Below are 13,518 nucleotides of genomic sequence, written 5' to 3' on the forward strand. Positions count from 1 at the left end.
CTTCTTATTTTACATACTTAAGCTTAAAGGCCTGACTAAATTTATAGATGAAATAATTCAAAGTGAAAAATTCATCTATAAAAGCTGATTGATTAAACATTTAAAGAAGACTTCAATTGCGATTTTGGGATTAATAGAGGTAGAAGGGTCCACAATTGATCTAACTAGTTTGTGAATAACTTCTTATTGATACTTTAGCTACTGATCGAGAGGTATTTTCGTGTATTTTTAGTTCCTGTGAGGTTTCCTGATTGTTGATATTGTGAATGAAAGTTGTAAAGTTTCCTTGGCTTTCTCATAGGGAAGAACATAGAAAATATGAAGTTTATTCAGCAGATGTAAGTCCAGATGGCAAGAGATTAGCAACTGGTGGTTTAGATGGTAAGATTCGTATCTGGTCTATAAGCTCAATCTTAGAGGCATCGGTAAGTAAAGACCCTAATAATCTTTCAAATGATTTAAAGTTACCCTTAGCAAGTATGAGCAGACATACAGGTTCAGTAACTTGTGTGAAGTTCTCACCAGATGGAAAGTATTTAGCTAGTGGTTCAGATGATAGAATTCTTTTGATTTGGGCATTGGAAGAAGAGAATCGAATAGAACCAGTCTTCGGATTTGAACATGATAAAGAGCATTGGACAGTACGTAAGAGACTGGTTGCTCATGATAACGATATTCAAGATATATGTTGGGCTCCAGACTCCAGTATACTTGTTACCGTGGGTTTAGATAGATCGATCATAGTGTGGAATGGTGTTACTTTTGAAAAAATTAAAAGATTTGATGTCCATCAATCGCATGTTAAAGGTGTTGTGTTTGATCCTGCCAACAAATATTTTGCTACTGCCTCTGATGATCGTACATTGAAAATATTTAGATATCACAAGACAGGAGATTCGATGTTCACCGTAGAACACATTGTAAGGAAACCATTTAAAGAATCTCCCTTAACTACATATTTCAGAAGGTTATCTTGGTCTCCAGATGGTCAACATATTGCTGCGCCAAATGCTACCAATGGTCCTGTAAGCTCAGTGGTGATCATAAATAGAGGTACATGGGATACAAATATTTCCTTGATTGGTCATGATGCTCCTACAGAAGTAGTAAAGTTTAATCCTAGACTCTTTGAAATTCCTACTGAAAATAAATCGAAAAGGGAATCGGATGGATCTGAAACTTCCTTACCAAAATCATCCCATAACTCAATTGAATCTATAGTTGCCTCTGCTGGTCAGGATAAGACTTTAGCGTTATGGTGTACTAATAGAATTAGACCATTGTTTGTAGCTTATGATATTGCAAACAAATCAATTACAGACCTTGTATGGACTCCAAATGGTAGAGTGTTATTTGCAACATCGTTAGATAGCTCGATAACCGCTTTTATATTTGACAAGAATGAGCTAGGTAAAACTGTATCCTTGGAGAGAAATATGGAGGAGCTACATAGATATGGTGTTGATAAAGATTCTTTAGATTTCCCAGAGAGTGTAAAACAATTATATCTAGAGGATTCTGTAAAAAAGATCAATATTAGGCAACCAGAAAAGATAGACTCGAAACTCTTAGAAAGTAGAATTACAATGGAGTCGTCTCCAAAAGTACATCCTCCAACTTCAAAAGAGCAGAATGAGAAGAAGTCTGAGAGAGTAAATATATTAGTGCCAAAGAGAGCAAGAGATGAACAATTAAACAAAACTGTGGTGAAAAACGGGAAGAAGAGAGTTGCACCAACTTTAATTTCCTCTGGTTACTCTCCGAATAAAGCCCAGCAATCTATTAATGGATTAAATAGTAGTAATGATGAATCAAATATACTGAAGTTATCTTCTGTTCAGAAACCAGCAACATTATTTAATTTGTCCAAAAAATTTAGTTCCTCTTCATTCCCAATACCAAGATTGGGTGTTCATTCTTTGATTATGGGTACTAGAGAAAGAACAAGGATAAAAACAGATGCTAACCCTGAAGATTCAGGAGATGCTAACTCTATCAATATATCATACAATGGAGAAAATTCTATAGGTGGCAATGATAGTGATAAAGAAGAAGAAGTAATGCTAACTTTAAATTCAAAATTAACACCTGATAAGGTGTGGAGTGATGAACCAAGTTTAAGATATTTAGAAAATAGTAGTATTCTTCCAGATACTGATTCGGTTTTATTACAATGTGGTGATCTTGAAGACTTCCATGTATTGGAAATTCGTAATGGTGTTGAAAGATCGATCCAATTTGATAAGGATGCTCTTTTTGATAATCCAACGAGGGTTATTGGTTATAATCGTGGTAAAAGGTCACTTGAATTTTTTATTCCAGAGGTTATTATATCTGTAATTGGTTCAGCAAAATACAAATGTTGGTGTATGGCAACATCGGATGGGTCATTATACATAGTGTCCACCAACGGTCAATTTAAATTACCAAAGATTAGCATAGGTCATAAAATAATTAAAATGGTTATATTTGATACAACTTTAGTTGTGCTAACCGAGCGAGGATTATTCTTTGGATGGGATTTATTGAAACTTAAATGTGTAATAAAGAATATCTCGATTTTACCAATATTATATAGAGAAGATTTTGAATCTAATAGGATTAGAATAAACAAGAAGATAAGGAATTTTGTACTGGTCCCGGAAACAAAATCATTAATAATAGAAATGATAAATCCTGATTCCACTTATGAGTGGAAAACTGATTTGGGTTGTTGGACAGAAGTAGTTAACTGAATAACTATTTTCACTATGATTTAGTTAAAAATTGTAATAATATTAATAATATTAATAATTCAATAATATAATTGATGTAATGAGAGAAGATAATAAAAATTTAACAGTTCCATTACAATGACGGCATTGAGATAGTTATGCTGACATTTCACATTGAAATGAAATAAATAAAAGAGAAATAAGTGATTGGACTATTAATGTTCGGTTAGACCTGCTTTTCATGTCAAATAGTTATTTTATTTTTTGTTGTTTAATTCAGTATATGTATAATTATAGAATCTCTAGTAATTGCATAGTTGATATTGTAATAGTTCACTTGCTTGCAAATGAATGAGAAACCTTTTTAAACTTCGACATTTTCGAATCCAATTTCTTCTAAAAGATCATTGATATTTCCAGAAGATACGTCCTTTATTAGAAGCACCAAATTTTTGCAGATTTTAGATCTAATGGTAATCTCTTTTTGAATGGTTGTTCTTAATTTCATAAAATCTTCGACGACCGTTGTTTCAACATTTGAATCAGAGGATTCTAGATTTCTAATCATTTTTTCATATTTTTGAATCTCATTAAATGTATTCTCGTTACATAATTGAAGTTCTTTATTTGGCAGTTCCTTTTTAACGTTGGTAAATTCTTCCAATAAGGAGGAATGTTGCTTATCAATTTGGATCATTTCATTTCTCAAATCAGTAAGTTTTTCAAAACTATAATCACCATCATTAGATTCATCTATACTGTTCTTATCTAGACAACAATATATTTGAATTTTACTGAAGTTCTTAACCATAATTCTTCCTTGACTTACAAGAGAATCCAATGATTTGATGACAATAGACTTTTTTGGAATGACATTAGATAGGTTTTGAACTATATCATTGGTGCTATAAGGTCTATATTGAGAGTCCAGATATCTCTGAACAATCTCATCGTAATCTAAGGGTATATAAATGTTAGTAAAAATGAATCATTATTTGTATAGATAGTGATCCTAGATAACTAATCCAGTAAAACAAAAAAAAATGCTAACATACCTTCTTGTGTATCTTTTGATTTTGACATATTTTCTACAGTCTAGTTCTTCTAATACTATTATGGTTGTCTTATCTAACTTCACACTTTCTATTAAATGGTATACTAAAATAATCCATCTCCATTTGTATATATTTATTTAAATATATCATCAAGCTAGCCGCCTCGAACAAGAATACTTCAATTACTGTAATAAAAGTAGAAATATCTAAATGTATACCAATTAATATATATATTGGATATCTTTTACTTGTTGAATTGTAAACTAATCAATTCTTTTAAATAAAATATACATATGGTGTCAGTAATTCAAATTTAATGCTTTATTTTGTTTAAAATGAATCTATATAAAACGAACTATGAATAAATTAATAAATACATAATTAATACATTTATATGATTTAGAATGCCTTCGAAATCGATCAATTTCATGAATATGTCTAATATTTCATCTTATATATGACAATTTAGTTGTTTGTAAATGCAAGTCGATATCTAACATGTCAGTGTCTGTTTCAATCTGTTTAACACGGTTATTCTGGTCGTCTACTTCTTCACCAGCTGCAATAGCAAGTTTTTTTAATCTATGACTAACTTGTTGGATAGAATCTAAATTTCTATCGATTTCAACCTCTATTGCATCATCCTCCTCATCATTCTCAAATTGATATTTTTTAGCTCTTTCCAAGATCTCTTTTCTCTTGTACTTCTCTCTTACAGAGCTTTCGTCATTGTTTAGAGATAAGATACCTTCAATTCTTGCTGTAGAAGTAGATAAAACATTGTTGTTATGTTCTTGCATGTATTGTTGTTCCATTTTACGTGATTTCAATTCTTCTTCTCTTTCCATTCTTTTTCTTTTCGAATTGAATGGATTCTTGACATGAACTGCCAATATACTTCTGTTCAAATTTCTCAATTTATCTACATGTTCACCTGCTACTTCAGTTTGAGCCTTCATTATATCTAAATTGGTTTGAATATTGTTTAATTTTTCACTTTGGTGTCCTAACATACCAATTGTATTCATACCTGCTAATTCAGCTTCACGAGCCATTTTTAATGTATTTCTTGTGGAGGCTAAAGAGCTTTGTTTGGTGAATCGTATTTCTTGTTTTATTTCATCAACTTCTTCTTCTTCTTCTTGTTTTTGTCTTTCTTCTTCCTCTCTTTGAATCTCTTCAAATGTTCTAAAGCCTCTATTTTGCTCCATATTAGTACCATAATTATTACTGGCGTCAGCATTAAAATCAGTATACGTATCTAATTGTGCCTGTTCTTCCTCCATAAGTACTTGTTGTGATTGGTATGCATCATTAAAATTAGGTTGAATTGGGGATCTAGTAGTGGTAGGGGCCACGACTATATCAGGTATATTTGAAATATGGTTTTCATTAACTTCATTTAAATCATCCAGCATGTCATATTTATTTCCATTTAAAACGTAGTCCTTAGTTTCATTAATCATGGTGCTTAGATTGTCTTTTATATCACAGGCAGACTCGTTTAAATCCAACTCTGTATCATTGTTATTGATGTTTCCAGTTAATGACGTCTCAATATCTCTTGTTCCATTAGATACTGGGCTAAATTCATTAGATCTGGGCTCTGCATTCAAATCATCGTCTAGATCTTGTTCAGTTGCAATGCTTCTTTTGGACATTGATAGATTACGTTGCATTCTTAAAGGTGACTTTGGAGGAATAGGAGGAATAGGATGTCTTGAAGTAATTGGTTGAGTTGAAATAGGAGCTGGTGAAGGCATAGGGGATTGGATATGAGTTCCAACTGGTGCTTGAGCTGGTGATTGAAAAGATGACTGAGCTGGTGATTGAAAAGATGACTGAGCTGGTGATTGAAATAATGATTGAGCTGGTGATTGGAATGATGATTGAGCTGGGGATTGGAATGATGATTGAGCTGGTGATTGGAATGATGATTGAGCTGGTGATTGGAATGATGATTGAGTTGGTGTGGAAAGATAATGTGTTTGACCTTTCGCCGGTTCATCTAAATTACTTTTAAAGCTTTGAGATCTTCTACTGTAAGGATTGGTTGGATTCACTCCAAAATGTGAAGCTTGCATTCCTGTATATGGATTTTTCTTTGGGCAATGTGGTTGGTGATCTAATTCATTTTTATAGTTCTTTTCATCTCCAGATGAGTATTGCGTATCAGGGGTAGAGACACTGAACCTGTGAGAGAATCCACTTATTGGACTAGAAATTAGATTATCCATTCTAGAAGGAGCTATTCTTTCTGATAATGATTTCTTTAAATTTGGAGCCCCATTGTGTGGTATTCCAGAATTTTCCAATCGATTATTATAGGAGTCGCCAACGTCATTAAATCTGGTAAGACCATCATAAGGACTTGGAGTATTGTAATGGTCTGTACTATTAGCATATGGATCTGATAAAGTAGATCTATGAGTGTAATGATTCTGTGAGTATGGATTACTTTGCGAATCTAAAGAACGTTGGAAATTTGCATAAACGTCATCACTGGGGCTGTTAGGAGTTTGATTTATATTGTAAGGATCATATGGGGCAGAATTTAAATCAACATCATTGGATTCGATATTAGATTGCGATTTATCATGAAATAGTTTTGGTGTTCTGAAGAACTTATTCTTTTTAGTGGTTGGTGAGGTTGATGGTGAGGCATCAGAATCTAAAGGTGACTTATTTAAATCTCCCTCTTCATTCTGTGGGTAGGCATATTGTTCATAACCCTCTGGAGCATAAAATTTATCAAACTCTCTATCTCTAGCATATTGACCATACGCAGTAAAGAGTTCCTTCTTCTTTCTATTAGGATTCTTGGTTGCAATACCAAGTTCCATTAAATTATCTCGATTCTTCTCCTTGGTATCTTCGGGAGGAGGTCTAAACCTGAAAAGTTTCTTTATACCCATATCTTGATAATGACTATTACTAACAAATTTGATAACTCAAGTAATTTATATATATTATTCTAATGACTGTATAGCAGTTAACCTTTAACTAACTAATCGCAATGTTATACCCAGTGCTAAAGGAAATGTCAGCACCTTTGTACAATATCTTAAAAACAAGTAACATTAAGTATCAAGAACGACTGTTTAAGATTAATAAATACAAATACAAATACAAATACAAATTCAAATACAAGATATATATATATATATGACTCTTGAATAAGAAATCAAATTCTAATCATCTCAACGGTTTTTGCATTGATAAATGTCAAGGCTAAATTAAAACTATATACCCTTCTTGGCTTATTGGCCCTGTTCTTCCAATAATCCAAGACCAAAATAACTCAAACGAGCAAGGTACAATACAAAATACCACTCACTCACAGTCTGAAATTCCATTACAATCCAGTATTAAACTGAACTGATTAGAAATTATGGAAAAATGGCCAACAAGTTGAGGTTTACTGGATTCGAATATTTCGAACCTTCCAAAATTTGTAAAGCCTCTCTCTCCTTCCATCGGTGGTCTCTCTTCTTTTAGTCGTTTCTTATCCAAAGTTTCTTCTTATTCTTATTCGAAGACCAGGGGGGCCACTCTGTGTCTTCTTTACTTGATTCGAACATATATAGGATATTTAATAGATAATACACATGCTACATACTATATTCGTCCTATGACGAACGGTTCATTTCCCAAGTAATCAATACTTTGAGTATATTCTATTCTATAAACACATGGTTAACTCTGTGACATGTTCCCGTCCAACCTTTGGTTATGGTTTCTTATATCAAGTAGTTTGGATCAATTCTGTTCTGTCTAGATATATCTCCTGGGCCAGATAATGGATGTGATAGAGGGGGGGGGAGAAAGGAGCAGTGAGAGATGACACACTTGTATAATAAGGATAAGGAAGTGGATTGGTATGGATGTAGCAGTTGTAGTTGTACTTTGTTAGAAATGTCTTGGACATCTCGATAGATAGCTGTTGTATATGTGTAAAAGTGTTTATATAAGATAGAAACTAGATCTTGCACTTCTAGAGAGACTGATATCACCGAGGATGCTTGGCTCACAGTGGATAGCAGTGCTTGATATGCAGGAATGGAGGAATAGAACTAGTTCTTGAGAGTGTATTTGTAGTTCTGATTATAAATAATGTTAATATGTAATGTCACAATGTCATATAATAGTACTCTACTACGGGAGTGAAAGGGGAATTGCTCTTGCAACAGTGAGAGGAAGCCTCTAATTAACCTTAGTTAGGTAAAGTCTTCTTGATGGTAAATAGGGACAAGCTGTAATAATTAATTTTGGATTTAGTTTTGATAATAGAAGTCACCAGCTATATTATCTGTATCTTTTGCTTTTAGTAGGTCTTGATAACGTCTTCTGGTGGTTCCCTGTACTGGTTGATTTTATCGATCGGGTAACTATACGAAGTTAAAGCTCAAGCGTTAGAGCTTTAAATAGATTACGGAATCATATCTATCACAGGCTATATATAGAGGAATTGTCAAAAAAACAGGTATATTGATAAACCTTTTAACAATTGTGACAGCTTCTGTTGAGGTTAGCACTAATAATCATTATTTCTAGAGAATGGCAAGAGGTAATCAAAGAGATTTGGCAAGAGCCAAGAATTTGAAGAAACAAAAGGAACAAGGAAAGAGCCAAAAGAAAGATGGTGATCCAAAGAAGAGAATGGAATCCGATGCAGACATCTTGAGAAAGAAGCAAGAAGCAGCCAATGCTAGAAAGGAAGCTGAGAGCTTGGAGAAGTTGAAAGCTAATAGAGAAAAAAGGTGAGATCAATTATAGATAAATTTTATTTATAGTTAGTTATACAGAGATAGATAGACAGATAGATAGATAAACAATGAACTTTGAAATGTCCCGAACCCGATTCATCACGACCTTTCCTGAATTTCTTGATAGCAAGTATGCATATATATAGTTTACATATACCAATATAAATTTAAACTATACTTCAGGAAGATTACAGTAAAATTGGTTTAAAAGAGATTTATATTTATTAGTTGTTTTCACTAAAACGAGTTATTCTATACATTGAAGTACGATAAAATGCTTTCTTTAACTTGAAAAATATTTCGTTGTGGCTATATACCTTGAACTTACATTATATTACAGTAAATGTTGTTTATCATATACGGTTGTTCTTTGATTTGTTTTGGGATGTGTGTATTTTTGTAGTTTTTGGGACAGTGCTAAATTAATTAAGCTGATGCTGTTTGCATATGTTCCTTAGCTTCAGCAGCTTTTTCTACATCATATTTGAAATCGAAATAAGATTTTTCGAAATGATGTATACGAGCAAAACCATCTTCACCACCGGAGGTATAAGAGGTACCTTGTGGGTTTACAGCAACGTAATTCAAAGGACCGAAATGACCTTTAACTCTACCGATTTCATCTTCGAAAATTTTATGGTAGAATCTGGCTTCGAACTTACCTTCACGAGCACTTGTAGTAGTAACATCTCTAGCCGCTTGACCACCACCTAATATGACAAATTCTTTCAAAGGAGTAATACAAGCACTGTTCAAAGGACAATCAGCTTCGTAGCTTTTCAATTGTTCCATAGACTCAACATCTAGTATGTAAGCCATTGAATCTCTTGAAGAAGTGATGAAATAAGTACGATCAGGAGAAAATTGAATGTCACCAATAGTTTGAGTATGCAATTCGATAGAAGTAATGAATTCACCTGTCTTAGCGTTATATTTACTAACTTTACCATCCTTGTGACAGGCAATGATGTATTTGCCTTCGGCAGACCAACCTGCAACGGTGACACCCTTATGGTTTTCTTGAGTGTTAATAACTAAGATTGGTTCTTCTACAAATTCTTTAATTTCTTTTGTAACAGGGTCTCTTGAAACTTTATAAACGTTGATAGAACCTGGGTATCTCATAACGTCATCCAAAACTGCCAAGATGTAATCACCACAAGGAGAAAATTCGACTCTCTTGATTGGAACAGGGGCAGTCCAAGTGTGAATAACGGTACCAGTTTGAACTTTCCAAACCTTAATAGAATAATCAGCACTACCAGTGACACAGCTTTCAGTGAAAGGATCGACATCGATAGACCAAATAGTACCAGTATGGCCTTCCAAAGTACCTAAACGTTCACCATTAATAGAATACCAAACACTTGCTACACTATCCTTTGAACAAGAAAATACCAAATCACCTTCTTTATTGTATTTAACTTGAGTCAAAGGACGTTCATGCCCCACTAACATAATAGGTCTCATCTTTGCACAACTAGAATAATCGATTAATGAACAATCTCGTCTCGTTCAACGATCTACAATAGAACTATAATACCTTTACCTTTACCTATAAAACAAATAAACCTATATACTTGTCATCATTAGTTTGTATGTCTTTTATATTTAAAGCTTAGTTAACAGTTCAACATGAATATATTGCTGGAAAATTTTTCTGTTTGAAGGTATTTCAAAAAACGGCATATTGAAGGGGAAGGCAGGGTAAAGTATGGAATGTTATTGGTATAGTAGAGTATAGTACGGTATAGTAGTAGTGATGGTATAGTGATGGATATGGGGAGGTATGTGTTTCTTTGGGTTATATTGTAAAGATAATTGCTAGTTGGGGGGGAAGGCGACACATGTTGGGTTATTGTAAGTAGAGTTCTAATTGTTTCTTTCCCAGGTATTGTTTGCGAGGAGGATGGGATATATTGTTCGTATGGTGTGATGTTGGTACAATGTGTTAGATGACAGCAATGGAGTGACAGTGACAGTGGCACATATTCACCTCAATTCCAAACAATGTAACCTTGAATTTGGCAATGGCAATGTGTAGTAGCAATTCTTGTCTTTTGTTAAATGGTTCTGCTTGGTATTTGTTGGTGACAGGTGGTCACATCAAGTACGATCATGTCGTACGAACATTGAGATCAAGATCAAGATCTCTGGTTATATATGGATGCATCGCCAGCTCAACACATATAACAACATAGATATTTAAGTTGTAGATGAGGATTCTTCACTTGCTGGCCCATCTTGTCTTCTTTATTAGTCAATTGAGTGCCAAATATTGTTGTGTATGTGATACTGTACTCTCTAGAAATATAGCTCTGCCTTCCTTTCAAGTTGACTACAGTTATCCGACTTTTCAATTACAAACACCATTTACACTCGGTGCCATTGACCACATCAATGAGGTGTCTTAGGCAAGACCTTGAAAAACGCTCAATGTAAACGGATTGTGACCCAAGGCCAACTATACTGCCATGATCACAAATCCCAAGGTGTCTCTATCAAAGATAAGAACACGGTCAAAGAACAATACCAAAAACACGAGAACAAACAACAACAACAACAACAACAACAACAACAACAACAACAACAACAACAACAACCACGACTACTTCCGCAACAGATAAAATTCCAACAGCAACAGCAGCAGCAACAGCAGCTAAAGAAATCTGGGTTCATTTATATGTACACCTATAAAGAAATGTACGAAGTAATGTTAGAATCTGAGAATCATAACGACAGTAAATTGCAATGGTTGTTCATCGACGAATCTAAAATTTCCAAAGGCAAGGAACTTGAAAACTGGTCAAATAATAGAAATATACTATGTAAGATTGGTATGACAACAAATAAGGTTCCAATCCGATTAAACGCTTGGGAACGTTCGTGCAAACACGAAGTGATCAATCTGACTCCAGAAAATATCCAAACACTATTAGCCAAGCAAACGAAACTAATGCTACAAGCAAAACCAAAACCAACTGTCAAAAACTCAACTTGGCCGATATCAATGAAACAAATGATATCCTTATTTACAAAGATGAAACTAAAGGATTCGAAACCTCAACAACAGATGCGAATACAGTCACCAAGTCCACCAATCCCTCCAAACCTTATTACATACAAAGATGGAGGATTCTTCCACGACAGCAAGAAGGGAACCAAGACACTTCGAGAAGTAGAAGCTAATATTCACAACATCCTATGGGCTAAATACGGTAAAGCATTAACGAACTGTTTTGGATGTGATCCCAACGGTAATAAACATCATACAGAATGGTTCTGTGTTCCAATATCAGAACTGCCCAACGTTCTAAAAACGATAGACTCGATCTGTCACCGTTCTTAAAGGTTCCTGTCATCAAACTCATCCTCATCCTCATCCTCTTTCAAATATCTCCACTGGCAGGATAAGGAAAACTAAACAAGAAATACGTCAATATTCCCCTGGAACCTGAACTCTACAACAAGGTCTACTTCTTCCCATTACAGGAAATACCCTCTCTTATTTTATTCCAACGAACTGTCGTCTCTTTTTTCATTTATTGGCTGACATATCTTGATAGTTTCAACAGTTTCTTGAATATCTGGAGTTATATAAAAGGGGAACGATATGATCATTTTAAAGAAAAAGAGATCTACAAGAAGTTTGAGCATTGCCCTTTATTTCAAAGAATAGAGGTGGATTAGGAACAGATAGATATATCTCTAAAGAGGTGTGGGATATTCTAGAATTCATAGCAAGTTCTAGCAGTTTTAGTAGTGAATATTTTTTTTTTATATTTGTTTAGATATCTAAGTAAAATTTTATTATATATTTTAAGTATATAAGGAATCAAGTTACAACAACGGTCTGGCGTTGGATTATTTTTGTTAAGTTTCTGGTTATCAAGTCTATTATTTTATTTTTTGGGTTTGTAGCAGAGGCATCATCAGTTGATAGAAGTTTCATTTGCAAAGAAGCTTGTTGAAATATCAGATAATTGTTTTCTTTTATTTGCCTGTTAGGATACCTTCAAGATTCAAAAGGGTAATAATAATTGACTAATTAACTAATTGAAAAAAAAAACACTAGGATGACTGCGCAGTCAAAGACTAACGTTCAAGAAAGACGTAGCAGATCATTCAGCTCATTAAAAAAATCAAACATGCAGAACAATAATGGCGTTAGTAATGAGGGAACTGGTACTAATACTAGTATTGCAGCAGCCGGTTTTGGAAATGGGGTCAACCATCACCAATCAACTAACGTTAGCTATCAAGAAGGAATTAACGATGAGTTTAATACTGTACCATTTAATGTTTATAAAAGTAATGGCAAAAATAGTAGATTTTCAAGTTTAAAAGACATGAGCAATAAAAGAACAAATAACGTTGAAATTAACAATAATAATAACAATAATAACATTAATAATAACAATAATAACAATACTAGTAGCAATTTGATGACAGAGATTGAAAATTCTGATATCACAATGAGTTCAGTAGTACATAGTAAGAAAGATCATTTAAGTAATAACAGCTCTATTTTAAGGGAACAACCTCAAACTTTGGAACCAATAAATGAGAATCCAGATGAATATCAACATATTAGAGATAAGTTTGATAAGGTTGATAGTAAATTTACAGAGCATGATATTCAGGATATGTTGTTGAGTTATACGTTTACAAGTGGTCAGATAGATAATAAATTGGATAGTGTAGCAACGTCGTTGGAACGTAAGGGTGGTGAATACCATGGTAAAAATGACACTAGTAATTATACAGATTTTAAGAAGAAAATCAAGGAAATATGGGGGAATTTATTATTTGTTGTACTTGAAGAAATTGAAAAATTTCAAAATACAGCATATGAATATTTTTGTTTATCATTATTACAAATATCAATTTGGTTTCCTAGAATAGTTGGGATGTTGAGGTATGTATTTCATATATGTTTTTTCCATGTTTTTTAATTTTATTAATCAAGAAACTATTATTAAG

At 33.5% G+C, this 13,518-nt stretch overlaps 7 protein-coding genes across 7 annotated transcripts; 4 read left to right on the plus strand and 3 right to left on the minus strand.

Annotated features, from left to right (window-relative positions):
- Positions 1-266: 266 nt before the first annotated feature.
- On the plus strand, positions 267-2,735 carry HIR1 (Hir1p; the record flags this gene model as incomplete). Its single annotated transcript, XM_001646275.1, has 1 exon — positions 267-2,735. The coding sequence occupies one exon, from the start codon at positions 267-269 to the stop codon at positions 2,733-2,735; it is 2,469 nt and encodes an 822-aa protein (XP_001646325.1).
- A 343-nt stretch (positions 2,736-3,078) lies between these two features.
- Positions 3,079-3,525, minus strand: HOP2 (Hop2p; the record flags this gene model as incomplete). Its single annotated transcript, XM_001646276.1, has 1 exon — positions 3,079-3,525. One exon carries the CDS (start codon positions 3,523-3,525, stop codon positions 3,079-3,081), a length of 447 nt encoding a protein of 148 aa, XP_001646326.1.
- A 690-nt stretch (positions 3,526-4,215) lies between these two features.
- On the minus strand, positions 4,216-6,684 carry Kpol_1032p63 (uncharacterized protein; the record flags this gene model as incomplete). The annotated part of the gene is made up of 1 exon (XM_001646277.1): positions 4,216-6,684. One exon carries the CDS (start codon positions 6,682-6,684, stop codon positions 4,216-4,218), a length of 2,469 nt encoding a protein of 822 aa, XP_001646327.1.
- A 1,642-nt stretch (positions 6,685-8,326) lies between these two features.
- Positions 8,327-8,533, plus strand: Kpol_1032p64 (uncharacterized protein; the record flags this gene model as incomplete). The annotated part of the gene is made up of 1 exon (XM_001646278.1): positions 8,327-8,533. The coding sequence occupies one exon, from the start codon at positions 8,327-8,329 to the stop codon at positions 8,531-8,533; it is 207 nt and encodes a 68-aa protein (XP_001646328.1).
- Positions 8,534-8,961: 428 nt separating this feature from the next.
- TIF34 (translation initiation factor eIF3 subunit i) lies at positions 8,962-10,005 on the minus strand (the record flags this gene model as incomplete). Its single annotated transcript, XM_001646279.1, has 1 exon — positions 8,962-10,005. The coding sequence occupies one exon, from the start codon at positions 10,003-10,005 to the stop codon at positions 8,962-8,964; it is 1,044 nt and encodes a 347-aa protein (XP_001646329.1).
- Positions 10,006-11,218: 1,213 nt separating this feature from the next.
- Kpol_1032p66 (uncharacterized protein) lies at positions 11,219-11,884 on the plus strand (the record flags this gene model as incomplete). The annotated part of the gene is made up of 1 exon (XM_001646280.1): positions 11,219-11,884. One exon carries the CDS (start codon positions 11,219-11,221, stop codon positions 11,882-11,884), a length of 666 nt encoding a protein of 221 aa, XP_001646330.1.
- Positions 11,885-12,611: 727 nt separating this feature from the next.
- Positions 12,612-13,490, plus strand: Kpol_1032p67 (uncharacterized protein; the record flags this gene model as incomplete). The annotated part of the gene is made up of 1 exon (XM_001646281.1): positions 12,612-13,490. The coding sequence occupies one exon, from the start codon at positions 12,612-12,614 to the stop codon at positions 13,488-13,490; it is 879 nt and encodes a 292-aa protein (XP_001646331.1).
- Positions 13,491-13,518: the final 28 nt, after the last annotated feature.

The sequence above is a fragment of the Vanderwaltozyma polyspora genome, genomic scaffold (genome assembly GCF_000150035.1).
Source record: "Vanderwaltozyma polyspora DSM 70294 KpolScaffold1032 genomic scaffold, whole genome shotgun sequence".
Classification (NCBI taxonomy): Eukaryota; Fungi; Ascomycota; class Saccharomycetes; order Saccharomycetales; family Saccharomycetaceae; genus Vanderwaltozyma; species Vanderwaltozyma polyspora.